The sequence below is a fragment of the Pristis pectinata genome, chromosome 3, assembly GCF_009764475.1.
Source record: "Pristis pectinata isolate sPriPec2 chromosome 3, sPriPec2.1.pri, whole genome shotgun sequence".
In the NCBI taxonomy this organism is placed as follows: domain Eukaryota; kingdom Metazoa; phylum Chordata; class Chondrichthyes; order Rhinopristiformes; family Pristidae; genus Pristis; species Pristis pectinata.
Genome location: NC_067407.1, coordinates 66,144,211 through 66,170,088, shown reverse-complemented (window position 1 = coordinate 66,170,088; position 25,878 = coordinate 66,144,211). Strand labels below are relative to the sequence as shown.

Below are 25,878 nucleotides of genomic sequence, written 5' to 3'. Positions count from 1 at the left end.
GGAGGACCCCGTTTGGCCACGGACCCTACCTCCCCCTCCCTGCGCCGCCGATCCTTTGCCATCTTGTTTAACATGGGCATCGAAGGAAGGCGATGAGCCTGCCAGTTCCCCCCCCATCGGCTGCTGAGCATGCGCCGGCTGCCGCGGGGGCCGCCGGGAGCTGTAGTCCGGGTTGCGGATGGAGGCAGTGGGAGGACTGGGTAGAAGGACTACGGATCCCGGCGGCCTCAGCGCTAGGCCCACCCGTTCGTCCACCACTACCACACACTACCCCCCCCCCCCACCCCACCCCCTCCCCTCCCCTCTCTGTCTCCTCACCGAGCTATCGACAGCGATGAGGGAGTGAATTCAGGAAACCAGGAGTGAAGCTCAAGCAGGAGGGAAGGGAAGGGCAGGGTAAGTCCAAGTAGGCAGCTCACCCCGGGGCAGGGCGGACCGAAGGGAGGGTGGGAGGAGGCCGAGGAGATGGCAGGGGTGTGGGCACAGGTGCCAGTTGTGCTAATTACATTGTCACACTTGCCGGGAACATTTTCAACACTTACAGACCCCCCAGAAACGTTGTGTTCCCTGCATTAACTAACATTGTGGCACAGGCAGAGTGAGTGAGGTGTTCCAGAGCAGGACAAAACTTTACAACTTGTTAAACGTCCCTCCTTCCCCGTCAAACAACAGTCATTTTGTTGGCCACTTGCTTACAGACAGGCCTAGTTGAATTCCACTCCTCGCACCCCACCCCAACCACCTGTGCCCTTGTGTATATAAAAAGCTAATTAGGTAGAAAATATTTGAACTGTTGGTAGAAGTTTTCTGCAAGTGGTAAGGTATTTTATTAGCTGTCCTTGCCCTGTGCCATTACGTTTTCCCTTGGGATATTTAATGATTTATTTTGGCTCAGTGGCTTGTTTTTAAGTAAACCCTGGAATATGTATGTATGTATTATATGTAATATACATGGTATGTATATGCTTGCTTCTTATTAGTAGTACACTTAGAATTGAAGTAAATTGTCATGTTTTTCCACCTGTTTGGGGGCATACTTGATAGCAAATAAATACTAGTGATGTTTGCTGATTATGAAATTGTTAAAACTGATATAGAGGGACTGATGCTCTTGTTTCTGTTAATGTATGCGGTAATTTAATTTAACTTGTAGTAAGCAGCAGTCTTAAGTTCAACCACAAGATTTAACACACAAATTCTTCTACCTATGCACAAACATTTCTACACTCTTTTCCCAACACACAGAAATACTGTATGCATACACACATAATATATATCCAGACAAAAATAACATTTGTGTATGCAGAAACAGCACATTTGCAATCATCATCCATTGACTGTGAATGACGAGTGCAGAACAGTGACTGAGTGGAAGAAATAATCTGGTTAAATAGGAAGGAGCTTTTCAAACAGTGGTCCGTCCCTTTCCACAGACCATATCCATTCTCCAGGCCAGTGCAAAGGACAAGCTAATCTGTTGAATCTCTTTCCTGTTTTAGTGAATTGTTCTTAAGAATTTTAGGGTTTCCAAATTTTAACTATTTAATTTTTATCTTACTTTTCCTCCCAGTTCTCCACTCACCCATTTGATTCCTATCCTCTTCCTCTGATCGCAATCCCCTCTCACTCCTCATGTCCATTTCCCCCAATCACAAACCCCACTCACTTATTTAATCTCCTTCCACTCCCTATGTCCACCCTCCCTCATTATGGATTCCACCCACTCATTTAGTTGCCACCCATACTCTATATACCCTTATGCTATCATGAAATCTGCCCTCTCTATTTAAACTCCTTATGCGCAGGGACAACATGGGTTAGGGAGAGGACTTAACTGGTGCTGTCCCTGCAGCTTTTCTGTATCCAACTCTGTAAATCTAGCAAACTTCTGAAAGGTATAAAATTGGCACATTAATTGAAATGTAGATAAGGATGATTATATTTTCAAAAGAAAAAATATCACACATTACAGTAAGCTGAAAAGGGGCAGTTTTGTGAAACTCTTTCCCGGGAGGGGAACAGTGAACTGGATAAGTGAATCTGCTTAAGAAGTTCCACCATGGCCAAGCAGCTCTTGCTTGGTGCAAAAGATTTCATGGCACTTCTTAAGAACATCTGAAATGGGAGCATGAAGAGGTCCTTTGGGGTCACAAGCCTGCTTTGATTAGATCTGATCTTCAATTCTGTGTACTTTCTCATTTAACATTCATTGATTCCTTTACTGCAAAAGTTTATTGACCTTAACTTTAATGACTGATCATCCTCCACTGCCTGGGATTTAAGTTTCCAAATATTCACTGCCATCTAACTATCACAAACACTATGAGCTGAACAGCCTCCCGTGTTGTAAATTTTCTATGATTCTCCTCACCTCAGGCCTAAATGCCTAAGTTCTTATCCTGATACCTCGGCCAAGGTTCTAAATTTCCATCCAGAACAAACAGCCCTAAAGCATCTATTGTATCAATCCCTCTTGGAATCGTATATCCTGAACTCCAGAGTATAAGCCCAACTTACTCAGTCTCTTCTCAATTGCAGGATTCAGTCTTGTGAATCTACAGTGCACCACTTCTGAGGCATAAGATCCTTTCCTGTAGAGGAAGACCAAAATTCTGCACGGTACTCCAGGTATGATCTCGCCAAAGCTCTGAACAGTTATGGAATCATAGCGTCATCCAGCAGAGAAACAGGCCCTTCAGCCCACAGAGTCCACACTGACCATGAAGCACTCATTTACACTAGTCCAACAGTGATCCCATTTTATTCTTCCCCCCCACCATTTCTGTCAATTTTCCCCAGATTCTACCACTCACCTGCACATGAGGCAAATTACAGTGGCCAATTAATGTACCAACCATTGTAGTGAGACTTCCTTACTCTAGTACTTCATGCCCTTTGCAATGAAGGCCAATGTTCCACTTGTATAGAATGTGAATATTGGAGGCTCCAGGACTGATCTCTGAGGCAGCTCACCTGAAAATGATCTGTATGTTCTTTCTTTTGGTTTTCAGTCCACGTGCCATCTTCCACATTACTGCCAGGCTTGTGAGTTCTTATTTTATGCAATTACCTTTTGCGTGCCTCTACCTTTTGGAAAAGGAACTTAAAAGCTACAGGGGAGGCGGCAGAGGAACATGCTTTCCAGAGATCCAGCACTGTCATATTCTGCATACAGTACTTCGAGATCTTGCTCAGATCTCATAAGACGATGCTCTTTAATACAAGTCTTCTAGTTAGAAAAGAATACAAAACTTTGTTGGACTTGCTGGTGTTTGTGACCCAGCCCATCCACGCTGGTACAAACATGAAGCACTGCACTATAATGTAGAATGAATGCTGCAAGACTTCGTACTCTCCTGACTCGTGTCATTTGGTAATAACCAGAGATCTGTCAGGATATATTTATCAGGAGCTATTTACCATGGCAGATGTTAACTGGTTTATTTATTGGGTTACACATATATATATATACAGAGGTAAGAGCAGAAAACGCTGGAAACAATTAACAAAAGTGAGGTATTTTTAAAAATTTCCTGCCCCAATCGTGACTTGCCTCTCACCCATATTCTGGGTGATTTGTGGCTTTGATTAAATGAGTTGCTATGGTAGTGGGCAATGTGCACTAGCCAACACTCTGGGAGACACCTTACTCACTATCCCCATCCTGTGTTAGGAGTAAGAACTACAGCAGCATTGCCATCAGGATTTCCTTTCAATATAGCCTTGTAAGTTCTTCTTCAAACACTTTTTTTAATCCAAAATTCCCTTTGTGAGGTAGCACCACAAATTATGTACATTTAGGATTCTCACATCACACCATTTCTTGTTGCATTAACTATCTTTCTCAATTTGCCGAAAAACCTGTGAATGAGTACAGAATGGAGTATGCACTAACCCAGGAGTGAGTTTGAGGGATGTTGGATTTATATATAGAACAGCACTAACCAGGAGTGAGTTTGTGGGATGTCGAATTTATATATAGAACAGCACTAACCAGGAGTGAGTTTGTGGGATGTCGGATTTATATATAGAATAGCACTAACCCAGGAGTGAGTTTGTGGGATGTGGGATTTATATATAGAATAATACTAACCCAGGAGTGAGTTTGTGGGATGTGGGATTTACATATAGAACAGCACTAACCCAGGAGTGAGTTTGTGGGATTTATATATAGAATAATACTAACCCAGGAGTGAGTTTGTGGGATGTGGGATTTATGAATAGAACAATATTAACCCAGGAGTGAGTTTGTGGGATGTGGGATTTATACGTAGAACAACACTAACCCAGGAATGATTTTGTGGAATGTCGGATTTTTATGAAGAATTAGACAAACCGAAGAGAAAGTTTAAAGAGAAGTGGGATTTGTTTGCCAAACGACACTAACCCTAGAATGAGTTTGAGGGGTTGGGGTTTTATAAAGAATAAAACTAATGCAGGAGTGGGTTGCAAGATGGAACCTAACTGAGGAAATTGGAGGATTTTTCTATATAGAAAACATAGCCAAGAAATACACTAACCCATGGGTGAATTAAAGGGTTTTGTGAGGTTTGTGTATATGGAACAACATTAACTCAGGACTATGGATTGGTGGTGTTTATATTGGTGGCAAAGATTGGTGGTGTTTATATATAGAAAAACACTAAACCAGGAGTGAGTTCAAGGGTTGAGGGTTTCATACATACAACAACACTAACCCAGGAGAGAGATACAGCATGAAATCTAGTTGAGGGGGTTCCAGGGTTTATATATAGAACAAGGATAACTGAGGCACGAGTTCAGGGGATTGGTTGGTTATACATAGATTAGCACCAACTCTGGAGTGTTAGTCACAGAATCAAGAGGGTTAGGTGAGGCTTTATATACAGAATAATAGAGGCCAGCAGTAGTGAGGGCTGTTTGTGGTTTGACCCAAACCCTCCTTGGTTTCTGTGGGCCCAGTCTGGGTGCTTATGAAATGGGTTGTGAAGATTGATGTCTGCTTCTTTGTCTCTTCCCTTTGAAGGCTGTGGACATTTGAACCCAACCATGGCACAGACACTGCAGCTGGAGATTCCCAACTTTGGGAACACATTACTGGAGTGCCTGAATGAACAGAGACTGCAGGGCCTCTACTGCGACACTTCCATCATGGTGAAGGGGCAGACGTTCAAGGCCCACCGGGCCGTGCTGGCCGCCAACAGCTCCTACTTCCGGGACCTCTTCGCTGGGACTACACGGGCAGCCTTCGAACTGCCGGCAGCCGTGCAACCCCAGAGCTTCCAGAACATTCTCAACTTCTGTTACACAGGGCGGTTGTCCATGAAGGCAGGCGAGCAGTTCATGCTGATGTACACAGCGGGGTTCCTGCAGATCCAACGCATCGTGGAGAGGGGCACTGAGCTCCTGTCCAAGGTCAGCTCGCCCAGGTGTGACTCCCAGGGGCTGAGTGCTGAAGAACCTGGCTGGGAGCCTCAGAGCTCGGCCCCGCCCCTACCCCTGGCCCTTCCTCTCCCGCTCCCGTCCCGTGTCAAAGTGGAGCAGAGCGACGTGGGCTGTGGCCGGGGCAGGCGGGCCGCCGAGGGGTCCACAGCAAGCAGCGCCAAGTCAGCCCGCCTGGCGCACGAGGGAGGGAGCGGGCAAGGCTGCCCTGTCAATGCACCGCGGGACATCGCCAGCCCTGGAGCCAGCAGCCTTCACCCCAGTGACAGCCCCTTCTCCTGTCAGAATGACGAGGAGGAGGAGGCCGAAGAGGAGGGACTGGAGGACATGACGGAGGAACAGTATGTTCAGATGTGCAGCATGTACAACATCATGAGCGTCCCACATGGAGGTAAGCTAACACTGGTCAAAGGGGTGCGGTGACGCCCTCTAGACCCAGGGTCGTGCTGAGGGAGTGCTTCTACCCCTTGTGAAGGGCTGTTGTGAGGCAGCACCTCACTATGTGGAGGATCTGTAGGGGAGTGCCATACCTATAGAGCACCACGCTGTTTGTTGTAAGGGCAGTACTGAGGCAATGCTGCACTGTCAGGAGGTACTTTTCTTCGGGAGTGCTTCCCTTTTGGAAGACTTCTCTGAGAGACTGCTGCTGTATCAAGAGTCATTTATAAGTGAGTTCTGCATTGTCAGAAGAGCCAGCTTTCAGATTTGACACACTGGGTTAACTGAGACAGAGTCGTCCCTCTTGGATGTATGGGAAAGATCAGGTGGCACCATCTCAAAGGATTATGGGTGTGCTCTTCAGTGTTTGGTCAAGATTTGTGTGCCCAACAGTACAGGAGCAGTGACCAAGCAGTGCCCATAATGAAAAGAGCTAAATATAAAATCTGAGAGGGAGAAGGCTATGTTCCAAAACAAGGTTTTAAGATTATTAAGTATAGTTGATAGGAGCATTAAGTTGCTGAGAGATTATGATAGTAACTGGGAAAAGCTGTTGAATAAACAAATGTAGCAGCAGGAGTGTGCCATTTTGCCCTTGAGCCCATTCTACCATTCAGTGTGATTATGACACACTTTGATTTAACAACATTTATCTTCCCTTGCCATATTTCCCTTAAAATCTTTCGTTAACAAGATTCAAAATGAACAACTGAGTGAGCATTGATTGCCATTTGGTAAAGAGAGTTATGAACTTCTACCACCCAAACAGCAGGCTCTAATTTTTAGACAATGCCCCAGTCCCAGACTCCCAAATCAACAGAGATATTCCCTCCCTCTTTACCCAATCAGTTCCATAGAACCATACAGCACAAAACAGGCCCTTCGGCCCACCATGTTGTGCCATCCATCAAACCACCCTCACACTATCTAACCCTTTCCTCCCACATATCCCTCTATCTCACATTCGTCCATATGCCTATCCAACAAACTCTTGAACCTGTCCAATGTATCTGCCTCCACCACCACCCCAGGCAGTGCATTCCATGCACCAACCACTCTCTGGGTAAAGAACCTCCCCCTGACATCTCCCCTGAACCTCCCACCCATAACCTTAAAGCCATGCCCCTTTGTTTTGAGCATTGGTGCCCTGGGAAGGAGGCGCTATTCCTCTTAATATTTTGTACACCTCTCTCATGTCTCCTCTCATCCTCCTCCTTTCCAGTGAATAAAGCCCTAGCACCTTAAACCTCTCATATTCCATACGCTGTAATCCAGGCAGCATCCTGGTAAATCTCCTCTGCACCCTTTCCAACGCCTCCACATCCTTCCTATAATGCGGAGACCAGAACTGAACGCAGTACTCTAAGTGTGGTCTAACCAGAGTTTTGTAAAGCTGCATCATCACTTCGCAGCTCTTAAACTCAATCCCACGACTTATGAAAGCTAACATCCCATAGGCCTTCTTAACTGCACTATCCACCTGTGAGGCAACTTTCAGTGAACTGTGAATATGAACCCCCAGATCCCTCTGCTCCTCTACACTGCCAAGTACCTTGCCATTTACCCTGTACTCTGCCCTGGAGTTTGTCCTTCCAAAGTGTACCATCTCACACTTCTCCGGATTGAACTCCATCTGCCACTTGTCAGCCCAGCTCTGCATCCTATCAATATCCCTCTGTAAGCTCCGACAGCCCTCCACACTATCCACAACACCGCCGATCTAAGTGTCGTCCGCAAACTTACTAACCCAGCCTTCCACCCCCTCATCTAAGTCATCTATAAATATCACAAAAAGTAGAAGTCCCAGAACCGATCCCTGCAGGACACCACTAGTCACTGCCCTCCAATCCGAGGGCACTCCCTCCACCACAACCCTCTGCTTTCTACAGGCAAGCCAATTTCTAATCCACACAGCCAAGCTTCCCTGGATCCCTTGGCCTCTGACCTTCTGAAGAAGCCTACCGTGAGGAACCTTATCAAACGCCTTACTAAAATCCATATAGACCACATCCACCGCACTACCCTCATCAATCCTTCTCGTCACCTCCTCAAAGAACTCTATTAGGCTTGTAAGGCAAGATCTTCCCTTCACAAAGTCATGCTGGCTGTCCCTAATCAGTCCATGATTCTCTAGGTATTCATAAATCCTATCCCTTAGAATCCTTTCTAACAGCTTACCCACCACAGACGTGAGACTCACCGGCCTGTCCCTGGACTATCCCTACTACCTTTTTTGAACAAGGGGACAACATTCGCCACCCTCCAATCCTCCGGCACCATCCCCGTGGACAATGAGGACTCAAAGATCCTTACCAGCGGTTCAACAATCTCCTCCCTCGCCTCTCGAAGCAGCCTGTGGAAAATCCTGTCAGGCCCCGGAGATTTATCTGTCTTGATATTATTTAACAACTTCAACACATCCTCTCTCTTGATATCTACAACCTCGAGAACATTACCCTTACCAGCACTCCCTTCGGTGTCATCAAGACCCCTCTCCTTGGTGAATACCGAAGAGAAGTATTCATTGAGAACTTCTCCCACTTCCGCCGCCTCCAGGCACATTCTCCCACCTTTGTCTTTAATCGGACCTACCTTTACCCTAGCCATCCTCCTACCCTTCACGTACGTGAAAAAAGCCTTGGGATTTTCCTTAATCCTACTAGCCAAAGCCTTTTCATGTCCCCTTCTAGCTCTCCTCAGCCCTTTCTTAAGTTCCTTCCTTGCTACTCTATATTCCTCACGGGCCCTGTCTGAACCTTGCTGCTTATACCTTATGTATGCTACCTTCTTCTCCCTAACAAGTCGTTCCGCCTCTCTCGTCACCCACGGTTCCTTCACCCTGCCATTCCTTCTCTGCCTCACCAGGACATATTTATCCCTAACATCCTGCATAAGATCCCTGAACATCGAATATATATTCCTTTAATATATTGAACACTTGAATTAAATAATCTTCTAAATTTCAGGGAGTATAACTTTACATTCTGTAATCCCTCATCACAATTAATCCTCTAGAGTACAGTATTCATTCTGGTAAATCTACCTTGCATCCCCTAGGTCCATTACATACTTAGCTATTACTGATGTGGTCCATGTTCGTGGGTAACAGTAGCATAACTTCTACCCCTTTGTATTCTATTCCTCTAGATATAAAGTCACCATTCCAATAGTCTTCTTGATTATCTTCTGTCCTATCTGTGACGTTTTACTGATGTAGATGCTTCAAGTCTCCTTGGGCTTTTACTGATCTTGCTTTCCACCTTTTAGGAAGTACTGCATTCTATCCTTTTCAGGCCCAAAATGAACAACCTCCTGTTTACCTGCGCTAAAATTCATCTACCACAGTCTTTCCCATTCCCATTATTGTATGAATGCCCCTTGGTAATTTAATCCTTCCATCCCAAATGCTTGCTTTGTTGCCTATCTTTGTGATGTTGGCAAAATCAAATAAGTAGCTTTCCATTCCATCAGTAGTGTTCACACTGTGAAGCATTGGAAGTAGGAGAAGGGGGGAAGGAACAGGGATGACTGTGTTGATCATGTATGTTAACTGTGATTAGTTAATAGGCTAGAAGAAGCAAGTCTATTCCCAGGTTGCTGAAGTAAGGGAGTTCACACTGACGATGTAAAAGGCCCCCATGGGAAATGGTACATCTTCAACTGAGCATCTTTTAGTGAGATGACCTGTGATTACTGAACGTATTATGTGTTTCCCAGATGTGCTTTGTTTTTCACCCTTTCAGCAACTCCGGAGCGGGTGGAAGCCTTGCCTGATCACATTGATGGGCGTTCCAGGATGAGGATCCGGCACGACCTGGCAGTGCTGCCGGCTGACCTCATCAGTCAGATTGGACACCGCTGCCACCCCAAGCTGTACGTGGAGGGAGACCCTTCGGAGAAACTCGAGCTAGTGACAGGTGAGCAGCAGAGCCCGGCGCCTTGGTGTGTCCTCAAACTAAGGGGACCGGACTGAAAAATTGGAGGGTAGGTGGAATCTTGGTCAACCATGCCCGGGGAGGGTGACCCGGGTGTGGCAGTGCCCGGGGAGGGTGACCCGGGTGTGGCAGTGCCCAGGGAGGGTGACCTGGGTGTGGCGGCGCCCAGGGAGGGTGACCCAGGTGTGGCGGTGCTCAGCCTGAGAAGACCGAGTTGACCCATTCTCTCCCAGTAAGTGCCAGATGCATTGGTTTCACAGACCAGGCCCATGTATTTAAAGCCACAGAGAGGGGATTTTTGGGATGCAGGAGGTCTACAGTATCTTATGTGGAGGGGTCCAAATAAGTGTACGGAGGACAGAGTATGAAAACTCTGGCAGTCATTCATAAAAGCACAGTGGAGAGGTACAGATCAATTGTGTTTTTTCTCCTGATGTCACCAATTGACTGCTGTGACTCCTGAAGTAAAAGTGAAACCCTACACCCTGGGTGAGAACAAGGTAACCACCTCCCCTGCAGTTGTAAAGCCTGACATTTCAGGATTCTAGTTAACTTATGGCTGCTTCCCATTCATTACTCCAATCTTAAACATGATAGAAGTGTTAGGCGTGCTTGTAATGCACTGTGTGATGTTTCCTCTTGCTGTCATTGAATCTGCAGGTACAAGTGTGTACATCACACGGGCTCAGTTGATGAATTGTCACATCTGTGCAGGAACAAGGCACAAAGTGTTGCTTCGGAGGTTGTTGGCCGCATTTTTTGACCGGTAAGTTGCAGATTGAAGTCGTTGTCTGGTCTGTGGGGAGTGAGCTGTGGAGGGTCCCAAACTCTCACCACATATGCATTACCTACCCACAGTTAATTGGAAAACCATTGAATTCTTTCTACGTTGATTGGATAATCCTTGAGAGCCATTGAAACTCTTCTAAATGCCTCTATCATTTTTTTTATGTAACCTTTGTTTGCAGCAGTATTGTGCAAATTAATCTTCCAAGTTTAGAGACTGTGAGCCAGTCCTGGGTTGGGAACTCTACAGTGCCAATTATAAATGTATAAAAAAAGGTCATGGTGCTCTGGAACCAATTATAACTCTGTGTGGGGTTTGTAACTTCAGGAGATGAAATCTAAGTATCAGCTGATGACTGAGATATCTGAGGATAGTTTTAAGCAATTTTATTGACAAAAAGACCCAGTAGGTTTCCAGATGGTGATGGTATGTCGAGGGATGAGGAATTTTAGTCATAGGTTAGATTAGGTGTTGTTGGAGCAAAGAAGATTGAGAAGAGATTTGACGGGCGTACAAGACCATGACAGATTTAGATAGGGTAGATAGAGAGAAATTGTTCCCATTAACAGATGGTTCAAGGACACAGATTTAAAGGTACAAGGGGGCTGTGAGGAAAAGCATTTCATTTATGCAAAGAGTGTTTATGATGTGATCTTGCTGCCTGTAAGGTGTGGAAAGTTCAGTCAGGGTTTTCAGAAGAATATCAGTTAGATACTTGAGGGAAAATAACTCTCAGGGCCATGGGGAATGGCACTGACTGGATTGTTTGGACTTCAAGGGCCAAATGGCATCCTTTGGAGCATAATAGTTCTGTGATTGTAACAGAAGACTGCAAACTGATGCTTGAGGAATATATTCTCAGTTGCAATTTATAGCACAAACCACCAGGCACTGTGGTATAAGCTTGTCTACAATTTCCATCACTCAGTTTAATTCTTTATTAATCTGACCCCAATAGGAATACTCTGGCTAACAGCTGTGGCACTGGAATTCGTTCCTCCCTCTGCGATCCTAGTCGGAAGCCGCTTGATAGCCGGATCCTCAATGCCATCAAAGGTAAGCCTGTGTGTGGGGTGATGCTGGAAAGTCGGCCACAAGTTATTTTTGATGTCAAAAAATAAAAGGTAGAGGGGAATAGGCACCGCTACATTCAGTAGTGTGGGCTCAGAGCAGTGTAGAGAGTTGGTGTGGGTTTAGGGCAGCCAAAGACTCAGCCATTAATTGTCCAAACGGGAATCTGGTGTTGGAAGCTGGAGGATCTGAGAAGATGGCAGAAGCCAGACTATGGATGTGAGGATGAGGGGTTTAGATTGAGGGAGAGAGTAGCGTAGAGAAAGAGTATGATGGAGGTATGATGGCAGCAGTGTCTTGTCCCAAGGAGCAGCAGTGGCTAAACCAGCCCGCTGCAGTGTTGCACAGTGATTCCTGAAACGGGAACCGCATAAAATTAGACCTTCTGTCCTTTCCTCCCTCTTCTAAGGACTCCCAGCCACTTGTTGTTCCAAAAATAAACCTTGTTCATAAAATTTACAAACATATTCAGTACATTTATGCATCATCATTCACAGTACAAGGCAGATCTGCCTACTTTCTTACAAGGTTCAGGTTCTATCAGCATTACATCATTTGTTCTTTTACTTACATTCCACAATCAACCACTTGAATGGTCTTTTTTAGCATGGGTTCTGGCTCTCTTTCTGGCCCTTTCACCATAATAACTTCTGTGGCGGCTACCCCAAGCTTCAGTGTCCCTCGGTATGTGGTCCTAGACCTTGGAACACATCAGTCTGCACTGTTCAGCCATGGACAGCTCCTTGCACTGAAAGACCTGTGCGATTCAGGCTGACCAGAGGGTGTCCTTCACTCAGTCGCTAATCACCAATAGTTGCCAGGTTGCAGCATTTCACGTGGTGCTTTTAATGGTGTGCACATTGGTCAATGCAATCTTTAAAGCCATTGTGTTGTGAAAGTAGGATCCAATGTTGCTTCAAACAGTCAGTTCCTCTGTCTCAGCATAAACAGCACTACTTGCCCTGGATGAATTACAAGTCCTCGACTCCCATGGGGGCTGGCTGAGTTCTGCTAAATGCAGCAGCTGATGGTGGAGACCTGCTTGGTTCTTGCTGGGACACATCACCCTCTTTTGGTTCTCACTTCAAGGTTGCTACTCCCAAATTCCTGGAGCCTTGGTTGAACACTGCACTGTCTCTTTTTGTTTCCAGTTTCCCAGAGATGGAATGCGTTAGTGTTATTGGCTGCTGCCTGAGCTCTCCTTTGCCTGGGGTGCATTAGCACCAAAGCATATTTTACCTCCCCCCAGGCTTCTGCTGATTTCCTAGATCTTCAGTTGAGGAGATGTTGCTGTTACCCAAAAGTTTTTCCAGGCATCTCTTACTGCCAGCGACTACTTGAACATTGTTGTGTCTGGATTTCCGAGCATTCCTCTTTTTCTCCTTATGTCATCAATCTTCCTTTGGCCTTTGGTTGCTTTCCATCTCCTCTGCATTGTCCAGTCTGGTGTGGTGGTGGCTCTCAGGAGTTTGTTACCTTCCTCCTCTGTGCTGGAATCTTACTTTTTATCTTCCTCCTTCTTATCTTCCTGCTTCTTGACATGGTGGAAGCTGGAGTTCTGTGCCCCCTTGGAGGTGCTGTGACTACTATTGTCTGCTGCTTTGCATCCACTTGTCTCACTGCCTGTGCTTGTCTACACTAGCAGTTTGGGCAGGAAGGAGGGTCAACCTTCCTACACAAGTTGCAGCATTTGACGTCCTGGCAGTCATATCTGATGGTCCTCCTTCCTATAGTCTCAGCAGACCACTACAGCAGAAACAGGAGGCCACCAGGTTTATGGCACATTCTAGATTGGCCCTAACTTGTGACAGGTGGATGATGTTTCCATCATTATCTGCCTCTAGTTTCCTCTTGATAATTTGGCAGGTCCAGACACCATGCATATCTGCAATGTCTACGCTGTTTTTTGCTCCATTGATGCATCTTCTTGGACCACATCCATGAGACATACGTGTGGGTTAAACAAATGCAAAGTCAGCACTGCCCCTTTGCGCAAGTGGGAGTAGAGATTCTACAGTGAGGAGTGACAAAGGAGCTTCCTTTCCTTTCTGCTGGAGTGTCTTGGCATCTTCAGGCCCTCAACTTGACAGTATAATCAAGTCCCTACTCAGAAGATAATCTAAGGTTTGAAGGCTGGTACCCCTGGACTTTCACAAGGCTGAACCATAGAACAATGCAGTGCAATACAGGCCCTTTGGCCCACCATGTTGTGCCGCCCTTCAAACCACACCTACGACTATCTAACCCCTTCCTCCCACATATCCCCCTATTTTAGATTCCTCCATATGCTTATCTAACAATGTCTTGAACTTGACCAACGCACCTGCCTCCACCACCACCACCCCAGGCAGCGCATTCCATGCACCAACCACTCTGGGTATAAAACCTCCCTCTGATATCTCCCTTGAACTTCCCACCCATTACTTTAAAGCCATGCCCTCTTGTATTGAGCATTGGTGCCCTGGGAAAGCGGCGCTGGCTGTCCACTCTATCTATTCCTCTTAATGTTTTGTATACCTCTATCGTGTCTCCCCTCATCCTCCTTCTCTCCAAAGAGTAAAGCCCTAGCTCCCTTGGTTTCTCCTCATAATCCATACTCTCCAAACCAGGCAGCATTCTGGTAAATCTCTTTCCAACGCTTCCACATCCTTCCTATAATGAGGCGACCAGAACTGGACACAGTACTCCAAGTGTGGTCTAACCAGAGTTTTGTAGAGCTGCATCATTACCTCGCGGCTCTTAAACTCGATCCCATGACTTATGAAAGCTAACATCCCATAAGCTTTCTTAACTACCCTATCCACCTGCAAGGCAACTTTCAGTGATCTGTGGATATGAACCCCCAGATCCCTCTGCTCCTCCACACCACCCAGAATCCTGCCATTAACCTTGTACTCTGCCTTGGAGTTTGGCCTTCCAAAGTGTACCACCTCACACTTCTCCGGATTGAACTCCATCTGCCACTTCTCAGCCTAGCTCTGCATCCTATCAATATCCCTCTGTAAGTTTCGACAGCCCTCCACACTGTCCACAACACCACTGACCTTTGTGTCGTCTGCAAACTTGCCAACCCACCCTTCTACCTCCTCATCCAAGTCATTAATAAATAGTACCTAGTAAATAATAATAGCTGAGTACCTGGTCACTTGCTTTTGTGTTGTATATGTTACTTACATTATCATGCCCTTATATTTATATATATTATTGTTTGTAGATGATACAAATATTGGCCATGAGGTTGACAGGAGGAAAACTTCAGACTGCAGGAAGATATCGATGGACTGGGCAGTTGGGCAGATGGAATTTTATCCTGAGAAGTGGGATAATTTTGGTACAATGGGAGCAAATGGGAGGATAATGTGAAGGAAATGAGGATAATGGAGAATATGTGCAAAAATCTTGTGTATCCATGTGGAATATCTTCCTTCATTAGCTGAGGCATAGAAAATAAGAACAGGGAGATTATATCAAGTGTAGTCAAGCCTTGATTTGCCATTTTTTTTGCAGGTTTCGTTGTGTAGTGTGCTTTATTTTATCTGCTATTTATTGCTTTTATAAGTGTTTATCATGAATTGAAAGAGGTAATTGAATGAAAGTGATGTCAAAAAAAAGCAGGAAAAGGGTGTTTAATATATACCTGTATTGGATAAACTGGGTTGGTCATCGTGTGAACATAGAATCTAGAACACTTTTTACCATTATCTTGGTTACGTTGTAGGTCAAGGCAAGTTAGCTCCTGTTCAGGCAAAAGTTCAAGCAATATCCGAGTTCCCCATTCCAGCAGGTACGAGGGCTGTTAGGTTTCGAGGAATGGTTGGATATTATTGCAAATTTTGTAAAAAATTTGCCGATGTTGCTCTTCCCTTAACTAATCTTCTGAAGAAGGGAGTGAAGTTTGTTTGGACAGAGCCTTGTCAGGAAGCATTTGAGAAGCTGAAAGCCATTTTATGCCACCATCCTGTGCTCAAATCACCTGATGTTGAAAAGCCATTTTCATTAGCAGTAGATGCCAGTGATGAAGCTGCAGGAGCTGTGTTGTTGCAGAAGGGTGACTGTGATGATATTGACCATCCTACAGCTTACTTTTCAAAGAAATTTAATGAGCATCAAAAGAATTATTCCACCATAGAGAAAGAATTACTGTCGCTTGTTTTAGCTGTGCAACATTTCAGTGTATGTGTTTGCACCGCTCAGAAACCACTGACTGTGTACACAGATCATAACCCATTGGTGTTTCTGAGTTGAGTCAAAAACAAGAACAGAAGGCTGTGAAACTGGAGTTTGATGTTACAAGAGTTTGATCTTATGATAACTCACATTAAAGGCAAAGATAACGTGATCACTGATTGCCTTTCCCGGTGTTAAGTGGAAAAATGTATCTTTATTAATGTCATTTTCTGTAATCCTGCAGCATGATAGTTATCAGCCGTTGCTTTACTAACTGGATACGCTTTTAAACATTTTAACCATTGTCAATGTCTTTTCACACAAATTCTATTTGCATTGTATTTTTTAAGAATGTAGCCATGTCAACTCCTATTCCTCCCTTCACTATCGCATGGCACTGGCAGCAATCCCGAGATTGCTACGCTCGAGGTCCTGTTCTTCAGCCTTCTGCCTAGCTCACTAAACTCACTTTTCAGGACCTCATCCCTCTTCCTACCTATCTCGTTGGTACCAACATGAACCACAACTTCTGGCTGTTCTCCCTCCTGCTTAAGAATCTTGTGGACCCGATCAGTGACATCCTGGACCCTGGCACCTGGGAGGCAACAAACCATCTGGGATTCATGCTCACTGCCACAGAACCTCCTGTCTGTTTCCCTGACTATCGAGTCCCCAATCACTACTGCCTTCCTCTTCTCCTCCCTTCCCTTCTGAGCAGCAGGACCGGTCCCATTGCCATCGACCTGGTGACTGCTGCTAGGCCCCGGCAGGTCATCTCCCTCAACAGCTTCCAAAGCGACGGGGTCCTCTGCTCTATCTGCCTGTTCGTTTTCTTTTTCCTTTTCCCTCCCCTGACAGTATGATGCTTACTACTCCACAGTTCGAGTACAGTGTATAGTTCTGGTCACCACATTGCAGGAAAGGTGTGATTGCAAACACTCACTCCCTTGGCCTGCTGATACAGACCTATCTAACTTGAGAAAACGGTCCTCTTGCTGGCTGACACTTGGTAGCAATGAAAAGATATCCCACCATTTGCTCACATTACCAATTTTCAAAACATGCAGTTGGCGAGTTCCTACTTTGGACCAGAACTTATCAAAGCCACCATGTTCATAAACTTGGGTCCATGTATTGTTTGGGAGGGACCTTCACCACCATTTTATGTGGTTCTGAGGCCTCTAATGCTCTTGACAAAAAAGTTGTCAATCCTTGTTTTAAAATTTTCAGTAGATTCCCAGCCTCTACAGCTTTCTGGGGGTGAGAACTCTTGGTTTCAGTACTGTTTGGATGCAAGCTTTCCCACTTCGCCTCTAATGGTCAACCTCTAATGTTAAAGTAATAGCTCCTTTCATAGTCATGCAGCACAGGAACAGGCCCTTCAGCCCACCATGTCCATGCTGATCATCAAAAACCCATCTACGCTAATTCTATTTACCAGCACCTGGGTAATAGCCTTCTGTGCCTTGGCAATTCAGGGGCTCATGCAGATATCTTTTAAATACTATGAGTCCTTCTGCCTCCACTACCTTCTCAGACAGTGCATTCCAGATTGCAACCACCCCTCTAGGTGAAAACATTTTTCTTCAGATCCCATGTAAATCTCTTACTCTGCACCTTAAAGCCCTGCTCTCCTGTTTTAGATGTCTCTATTATGTGGAAAAGTTTCCTACTATCTACCGTATCTATGCTCCTCACAGTTTTGTATACCTCTATTCAGGTCCCCTCTCAGCTTCCTCCACTCCAAGGTAAACCCAGCCTGTCCAGTCTCTCCACATAACTGAAATGCTGCTGGTAAATCTCCTCTGCACCTTCTCCAGTGCATTCACTTCATATTGTGTGGCAACCAGAACTGCACACAGTACTCCAGCAGTGCCAATCCAATGTTTTATAAAGTCTCATAGAGTCATAGAGAGATGTAGCACAGAAACAGGCAATTCAGCCAGTTGAGGCAGGTACAATAACAACAAAAGTAATTTGGACAGACACATGGATAGGAAAGGTTGAGAGGGATATGGGGCAAACAAAGGCAAATGGGACAAGCTGAGGTGGGCATTTTGGTCAGCACAGACGAGTTGGGCCAAAGGGCCTGTTTCCGTGCTGTATGACTCTAAGACCCTGCCAACCATCAGCACCTATTTTTACATTGATCCTGCCCTAATCCATTTTATTCTCCCCACATTCCCATCAACTAAGGGAGCTAGAGCTTTACTCTTTGGAGAGAAGGAGGATGAGAGGAGACATGATAGAGGTATACAAAATATTAAGAGGAATAGATAGAGTGGACAGCCAGCGCCTCTTTCCCAGGGCACCAATGCGCAATACAAGAGGGCATGGCTTTAAAGTAATGGTTGGGAAGTTCAAGGGAGATGTCAGAGGACGGCTTTTTACCCAGAGAGTGGTTGGGGCATGGAATGCACTGCCTGGGGTGGTGGTGGAGGCATATACATTGGTCAAATTCAAGAGATTGTTAGATAAGCATATGGACGAATTTAAAATAGAGGGATATGTGGGAGGAAGGAGTTAAATAGTCTTAGGCATGGTTTAAAGGCAGCACAACATTGTGGGCTGAAGGGCCTGTATTGTGCTGTACTGTTCTATGATCCTATGAACTTCCACCTGGCTTCTACCACTCATCTATACACTTGGGGCAATTTATAACTTACCAACCCATGCATCTTTGGGATGTGAACTCTGTGTTCTTGCATTCTATGCCCAGTTAATGAAGGCAAGCATTCTGTATGCCTTCTTCACCATCTTGTATTGCCACCTTTGGGGATATATGGAGTTGGACACCGAATTCCCTTGGGGCTTATCATTCATGGTGTATGTGCTCCCTTATTAGAATTCCCAGAATGCATCACCCTGCCACTCCCTGCCCAATTTACTAGCAGACTGATGATATTTTGTAACCTAAGACTATCCTATTCGAACCAAGACTATCCTCCCCTTTGTTCTGGACATATCAATGTGTGGCAGTATTTTCTCTGTGTGCATCATAACAAATCCTTGAATGGTATTAAACACAATTAGGAACTCCAGAAGGCAGTCATTGTTAGCAGAGTGGAATTGAAGGTGAGTGGCTGAACTTGTTAGATCAGTTAGGTGGTGACAGACGGTACTGGGTATGGGATCTGGAAGAATCAGAAGTGAAGGGGCTTATAAGATGCTGAATGGGATTGTCAGCGTAGATATTTAGATGCTGCTTCCTGATCTAAAGGGATAGTCCCAGGACAAATGGTCAACCATTTCGGACTGAGATTAGGAGAAATTTCTTTACCTGGAGAGGTTATAGATCTTTAAAATTCTCTACTTTAGAGAGCTCTAGTTGGCTATTAGTTGAGAATGTTCCAAAATCTATCTAAGATTGACAGAATCTTGGACTTGGAGGAATTGGGGAATACCGGAACTGAAGTAGAGATTGCCATAATCTTATTGGACAGCAGAGTGGGTATGAGGGGTCAACTCCTACTTTTATTTCTTGGGTACTCATCAGGGAAGTTTACATAAACTAGGCTTGAATATCAAGGATTTGATTGAAGTTTAGGGAATTGGGTGGGGGGAGGGAGAGCCTTTTTTTCTTAGATTAACAAACAATCTGCTGGAAGAACTCAGCAAGTCGAGCATCATCTGTTGGGAGAAAGAAATTGTTGACGTTTTGGGTTGAGACCTTGCATCAGGACTGACATCAGATTCAATTGTTTTGACCCATAACGTTGACAGTTCCTACCATCAACCCCCCCCCCCCCCCCCCACCGCCAGATGTTGCTCGACCCACTGAGTTCCTCCAGCAGATTGTTTGTTGCTCCAGATTCCAGCATCTGCGGTCTCTGGTGTCTTTTTTACTTACATGGTGTGATGGAAGTCTAGGGCAAGGAGATAAAACTTTAAAACTAGAAAAAGATCGTTTATTTGAATGATAAAATTGGCCTGAAGGGTTGGCTGGTCTAGGTCAGCCCTTTGTACTTCAGTGAAATACCAGTCTGATGTGTAGAGCCTGGCCTCAGTAAAAGTGGGCTGAACACTCTTATGATAGTGAGGTGATGCAAATGATATCGAAACAATCTGTGTTAAAGGGAAAAGGAGAAGCAGATCAGTATCATTCCACAGAGTAATTAAAAAGTACGATACCCGAGCACCGTGACCCAGACTGTCCCAACAGCAGAAAGCTAATGTGGAAGTATTTGGGGGATAGAATTAAAAATATAGAGCACTTGGAACTTATTGTCTCTCAAGAGATTAACTAGAGTAGTGCCATTCAACTGGGCTCTGCTTATCTCTTAAGTAGCAATGTGAATAATTAAAGAACTGGATGTTATCCTGAACAAAATTTAGTCCTTGGTGAACTTTATTAAAAACTGATTGTCTGGTCATTATAACATTGCTGCCTGTGACATTGTGCATTGCAGCATCCATCACCTTCAAGAAACATTTCACTGGTTGTCAGTTATGAAAGGTGTGAAAGAAAAATGTTTTCTTTTCCTTCCTCTCTTGCAGTTTACTGTCAGAATTTTGCTCCGAACTTCAAGGAGAGTGAGATGAATGCCATCGCTGCAGACATGTGCACCAATGCCCGGAGGGTGGTCCGCAAACACTGGATCCCCAAGCTCAAGCTGATGCTCGCAGAAGGAGATGGCGTCTATCGCTCGGTCATCACTGACGTGGCTGGCGGAGGCTTGCCAGATGGAGCATCTGGGAACCAGGACATGGAGCTGCCGGGCACTGGGCACAGGCATGAAGCCGGTGGGATGCGAGCCACTGGCACTGGTCACAGATACGAGACGGGTTTCCCAGACGCTTTAGATGACTCTGGGAGTGGGATTGTAGAGGCTCCAAACTAAAAGGTCCCAATTGTCACACCCCCCTCCCCCCAAGAGAAACCCACGGCGTAGGGCGTAGGGAGTCTGTCATGTTGTAGGGTTCTGTGTTTGGCCTCTTTATTTGATGGGTGTTAGTGGTGATGGACTGAGAACTGGAGATTCAGTCTGTGCAGTGTCAGTGAAGGAGACCATCACACCATTAACCCATTCACTGCTGGGCACTCGTGTACTGGTTTGGATATAACTGCCTAGAAATTGGGTATCACCTTTTTTTTGGTGTGGTAAACCAGTGTTGTGTGTCCCTGCAAAGCACCATGAGATTATCCAGCGTCATTTGCAACAGCCTGGGATGGTTTACGCCTGGAGACGGGGCTAAAACAGGACCTGTGTGGTTTCCAATGGGACCGGGCTCTTGGTTGACCACAGCTTCTGACAATTTACTGAGCACCAATCAGAGAAGGACAGCTGCTCCTACAGGCACAGTCCCCATGGCAGCTGGACCCTATGGCTGCTGTGAAGATGGAGGCTGCGGGGGAGACCCCCTACAGTTAGTGGAAGAGAGCTGGATGTTGTCACCAGTGCGGGGAGGGAGGCCCTGTGTGTGGGGATGTGAGGGCCAGGAGTCCCCCACAGAGACCACCAAAGGGAGGAGATGGCTCCAGCTGTCCTGGCTGTGAGAACCCCCACCCAGTCAGACAAAACACAAATAAGATTTACGCCATGAGAACCATCAGGGTGAGCTGCCCACCAGTTGTAGTGGGTCGTGTCACTGGGCAGGGATTCATCCATTGACGTTGGGTTTCAGTGCAGGTGGTCTGGAGAGGAGGAAGGTGAGGGCTTATTGTGCCATCTGGGCTCCCCTGGCCAATGACGGGTGGACTGTGTTGGCGTTAATGATTGGAGTGTGTGCACTTTATCTGGAGCGGGGACTGATTCTGTAGGCTCTTCTTGAAAACCTTCCCTCGATGAGGGAGTCCATATTGCCCATGCAGTCACTGTCCCACAATGTTGTCTGCTGGGAGCGGAGGGTGGCACTGTTCCACGGGGACTTGCCCTGGTGGACTTCCTTGTCCTCATGATCCTGCTGTGTGGCAAACAGCACTGAAGTATCCGCAGCTGCTGGGCTTGAACTGCAGGGATCCCCCTGCAAATGTGGGCATTGAAATCTCATTTTCAGAAGACCTGGCATTTTCTACAATGATCCTGGTATTTGTGTGGATCTTGTTGTAGTGAAACAGGGCAGCAGTCGAGGGACTGTGTATTGGTGTGAGGAGCTAGGGTAGTTCTAGTCTCCCAGCAATGGCCAGAGGGGTGGACTCTGGATGAAGGCATCACCTGTGCTTCCCAGAAATAGGGTGTTGGGCACTAGGAGCCACCCATCATCGGCTGCTCCTGCTTCTGTTTATGTTAAATGTCAGTGTCTGAGATTCCAGCTTCTTCTCACTGAAATCGAAGCTGAGGAAATCACCATCTCCATGTGAAGGCAGTGCCTGGGTGATCTCTCCAGCAGATGGAGACATGGCTGTGGTTTACTGTGGGAATAAGTTCAGAGTCAACATTACCTTGATCTCCACAGAGGGAGCAGTCCAGGCACGAGAGGGGCCAAGGATCATCTCGCGGAGTGTGGTGTGTCCCAGTGACGATCCTTGGGGATAACCTGAGCCTGTGAACGCACTGCCCCTCAGAGAAGTCCAGGCAGCAGGTAGCTTCACGACTCCTGCCCCGAAACCCCTGATACAGCGTCAACACCGAGACCCCCACTGGGTGAGGAACTCAGCAGCTCTGTGCTGGAGAAAGCACTCACCGTGTTACAGCACACACTGGGGGCTTTGGGAGGTGTTTGAGCAGCTTGTCGTGTTCTGAAGCTTCCAGTCTGAGCCCTTGATGTCAGTGGAGTGTACCTTTAAATAGTGAGGAGATCAGCAGATGAGTGCCGTGTGCTCTGAATTGTACTACGACATAAATACGGGCTTATTTTAAAACCCGTAAGTTGTATCCTACAGCTCCAGTTATTCAGGTAAGGGTGGAAATGGGTTTTCTTGAATAGTGGTTTTATTAAGTATAAAATGACCACAATCTAATCTGGATTAAATCACACAATGTACACATAAAAAGGTGCTAATTAACCAATTTCTAGGCATGTGTGTTTGGAGAGACTGCCCCAAATGTAGATAAAGAATAAGAATGACTTGCATTTATATCAGCCTTTCATTTCCTACAGATCTTCCAAAGCAATACGATTAAAATGTGGTCACTGTAGGATGAAAAAGGGCAACAGTTGCACCAGTATGTCTCAGTGAACCGCAGTGTGATATTGTCCAGATAATCTGAAATACTGGTCAGAAAACCATAAAAATCTTCCCTGCTCTTCTTTAAAAAATGTAATGGGATCTTTTACAACCACTTGAGATGACAGATGGGGGCCCCGTGATGATGTAGCACTTCTTCACTACAGGATTGTAAAACTGAATTATGTGTCCAGGTCTTGGAGGAATTATGATAGAAGCAAGAATGTTATCCATTACCCACCACTAAGGTGTTGACAAGACCAAGCACACAGTCTTTAATTTCTTCGTTATTCTTAAAGACTGAGAGCATGGAAATAGGCCCTTCAGCCCACTGCATCTGTACCAACCATCCAGCACCCAGTTAGATCACTACACTAATTCAAATTTTTCTTTTTGCATCCCCATCAACTCTCCAATTCTCCTGCTACCCACCTAGGGGTAATTTACAGTGGCCAATTAACCTCCCAACCAGCACATCTTTGGCATGTGGGACGAAACTAGCGTAATCGGGGGAAACCCATGCACTCACAGGGAGAACGTGCCAATTAGGCCACACCTAGAGTACTGCATGCAGTTCTGCTCACCACACTAGAGGAAGGATGTGATTGTGCTGGAGAGGGTGCAGAGGAGATTCACCAGGGTGTTGTTTGGATTGAAAGAATTTAGTTATGGGGAGAGAATGACTAGGCTGGGTTTGTTTTCTCTGGAGCGACAGGCTTGAGGGGTGACCCAAAAATAGAAGTATATAAGAATCTTTCTGTATCAAAAACAAAACAACATAGGCTTATGTTGAGAGAAAGGAGTTTCAAGGGGGATCTGAAGAGCAGGTTTTCTCCCCCACAGGGAGCGGTTTGTATCTGGAACTTGTTGCCAGAGGAGGTGGTGGAATCAGATACAATTACTCCCTTTAAGAGATATTTAGGCAGACACTTAACTGGGCAAGGCACGGAGGGATGCCGTCCTAAAGCAGGCCAGTGGGCTCAGTGTAAATGGGCAAAAAGTTTGGCAACATCTGTGATACCACAACACTGGAAGTCAGGATTGAACCTGGGTCACTGGAGCTGTGAAGCAGCAGTACTAACCGCAGTGCCAGTGTGCTGCCCAGACACTTCACCAATACCTTTGATTCAGTTTGGTCACAGTCCTGGGTTAAAGTTTTGACAATGCGCCCATTAGTGTCCAGGCATCTAAAAAAAAATCCATTTTTAGAGCCTCATCAAATGGCCACAAGCCAGGCTATTTAATAAAAATCCCCTTAATTGTTGATTAATGATTAATTTGGTATGGGAGGAAGGCCAGTCTTGTGGATCATTATATTGCAAACAGTTGCATAATCTCCATATGACTGGGTTTTAAATTCCTTGATCTGGTGTGGCAGAGTTGTAGAAGTAGAAGGGAACCTCTATCCCTGTGCCCTTCCCTAGTGGGAGAGTCTTAGTGCTGTTACAGACAGGTAGGGTTAGGGTTAAGCAGGAAGCTGCAATGCTGTAGGCCATACTAAGCCTTGCCTGTTCCGGTGATCCCAGCATCCCCATAACACCATTGGAAGAATGGAAGGGATTTTACTTGTGTCCTGGTGGAGATTCCTCCTTCATGCAAGACAATTATCTTGTTTTCACAGGGTATCTTTCACTTTCATATCTGTATTGACCATGACCACACTTGAAGCTGATCAATGTATGAGGACTGTGGAGATGTTTGAGTAATGTTATAAGGCACCATGGAAATGCAAGTCTGTCTTTCAAATTATTATACATGTAATGTCTTTTGAAATGGAGCGAATGATGAACTTATTTTAATGTTCTATAAAAAAAAAATCAACCACCTGAATTTTTCTGACCAGCCCCTTATCTGTTACCCAGTTTCTCGCCATCCTTCTGGCTGAAGGTCACAGCTTTTGAGCTGGTCCTATCTCTTCCCACCTTTCTGAAATAGTAAACAAATATATTGGCTGCAAGGCAAACCCAACCTGAAAATGTGATGACTCTAGGTAAGAGGAGACAAAATCCTCAAATGTTTGGGAGGAGTAGAAGAGGCAGGAGTGGGAATAATGTAAGGTTGGAGTTTGCTTGGCAGAGAATGAGTTGGCATTAATCGCTGAGGCTCACTACCTTGGTCAAATTCTCCACTAACGTCATAGGTACAAGTGTACATTGAAACATCCCTGCCTTCCTGTTTGAAATGCTTCTGGTAACTATTGCATGCAGACAAAATCCCGGGCTTGGGGCAAGATACTTGTAGATTGGAATGGTGTTTGCTCCTTATGTCCATGAATCAGCAGTGAAAGTGTATTTGTGATTTGGCAATTAGGAATGTAAAGTGTATTTTGGATCTCCATTGCTAATGACATGAAAAAAAATTGTAGGTTATGTGATTGGGAACATTTTGTCGAAGGGTTTGGCTGCAAGACATGAATCATGTTCCTTTTATGTACGGCCAATCTAGCATGTAGGAGTAGCTCTGATGGACCCTTTGAATATTGTACCAGTTTCCAGTGGCCTTACTAACACACAATGGGACACCAGCCTGTTTGAGGTCCTGGTCTGCAATGAAATGACCTGCTAATTGTTGGTGTGATACTGTATCTTGTGGTGCTCCCATTGGTGTTTGTTGTATGTATTATTTTAAATGAATAACATGTATGAATACAAATGTAGCTGACAGCTCTCATAAGCAGTGTCCTTCATATTTGAAGTTCTTGCATCATTTTTCTGTATGAGATTAGATTTTGGGTGTGATTGCCGGAGAGGTACAAAAGCTACATCCTGTTGTTTCATTGGGTTATGTGTGGGAAATAACCACGAGGAGATTTCCAGCTTTGTTCACACATCTCCACCACCCCACCTCCTATAGATTCCAGTTGGGGCTCTGCAATCAATTCTTAGACTCAAAGCAAAAGCCTGGCCTCTGGCTGTGAAGTAAGAATGTTTGTGGTCATCATTCCCTACTTC

At 45.5% G+C, this 25,878-nt stretch overlaps 1 protein-coding gene across 2 annotated transcripts; it reads left to right on the top strand.

The window, feature by feature from the left end:
- Window positions 1–262: 262 nt before the first annotated feature.
- Window positions 263–25,583, top strand: LOC127567922 (nucleus accumbens-associated protein 1-like). 2 transcript variants are annotated; one of them, XM_052011130.1, is made up of 7 exons: window positions 263–396; window positions 2,539–2,628; window positions 5,006–5,812; window positions 9,603–9,776; window positions 10,455–10,560; window positions 11,540–11,637; window positions 20,317–25,583. In XM_052011130.1, the coding sequence occupies exons 3-7, from the start codon at window positions 5,029–5,031 to the stop codon at window positions 20,658–20,660; spliced, it is 1,506 nt and encodes a 501-aa protein (XP_051867090.1). In that variant the 5' UTR covers window positions 263–396; window positions 2,539–2,628; window positions 5,006–5,028; the 3' UTR covers window positions 20,661–25,583. The 2 variants fall into 2 exon arrangements, with proteins under 2 accessions (XP_051867090.1, XP_051867091.1); XM_052011131.1 differs by lacking the exon at window positions 2,539–2,628 and having other exon boundaries at window positions 307–396.
- The last annotated feature ends 295 nt before the right edge of the window (window positions 25,584–25,878 follow it).

Excerpts from the sequence above, each read along its gene's own strand:
- LOC127567922 (XM_052011130.1), top strand. The coding sequence starts at position 5,029 with ATGGCACAGACACTGCAGCTGGAGATTCCCAACTTTGGGAACACATTA. Across the intron at positions 10,561-11,539 it reads TTGGCCGCATTTTTTGACCG|GAATACTCTGGCTAACAGCT; the intron begins GTAAGTTGCAGA and ends TGACCCCAATAG. Across the intron at positions 11,638-20,316 it reads GATCCTCAATGCCATCAAAG|TTTACTGTCAGAATTTTGCT; the intron begins GTAAGCCTGTGT and ends CCTCTCTTGCAG.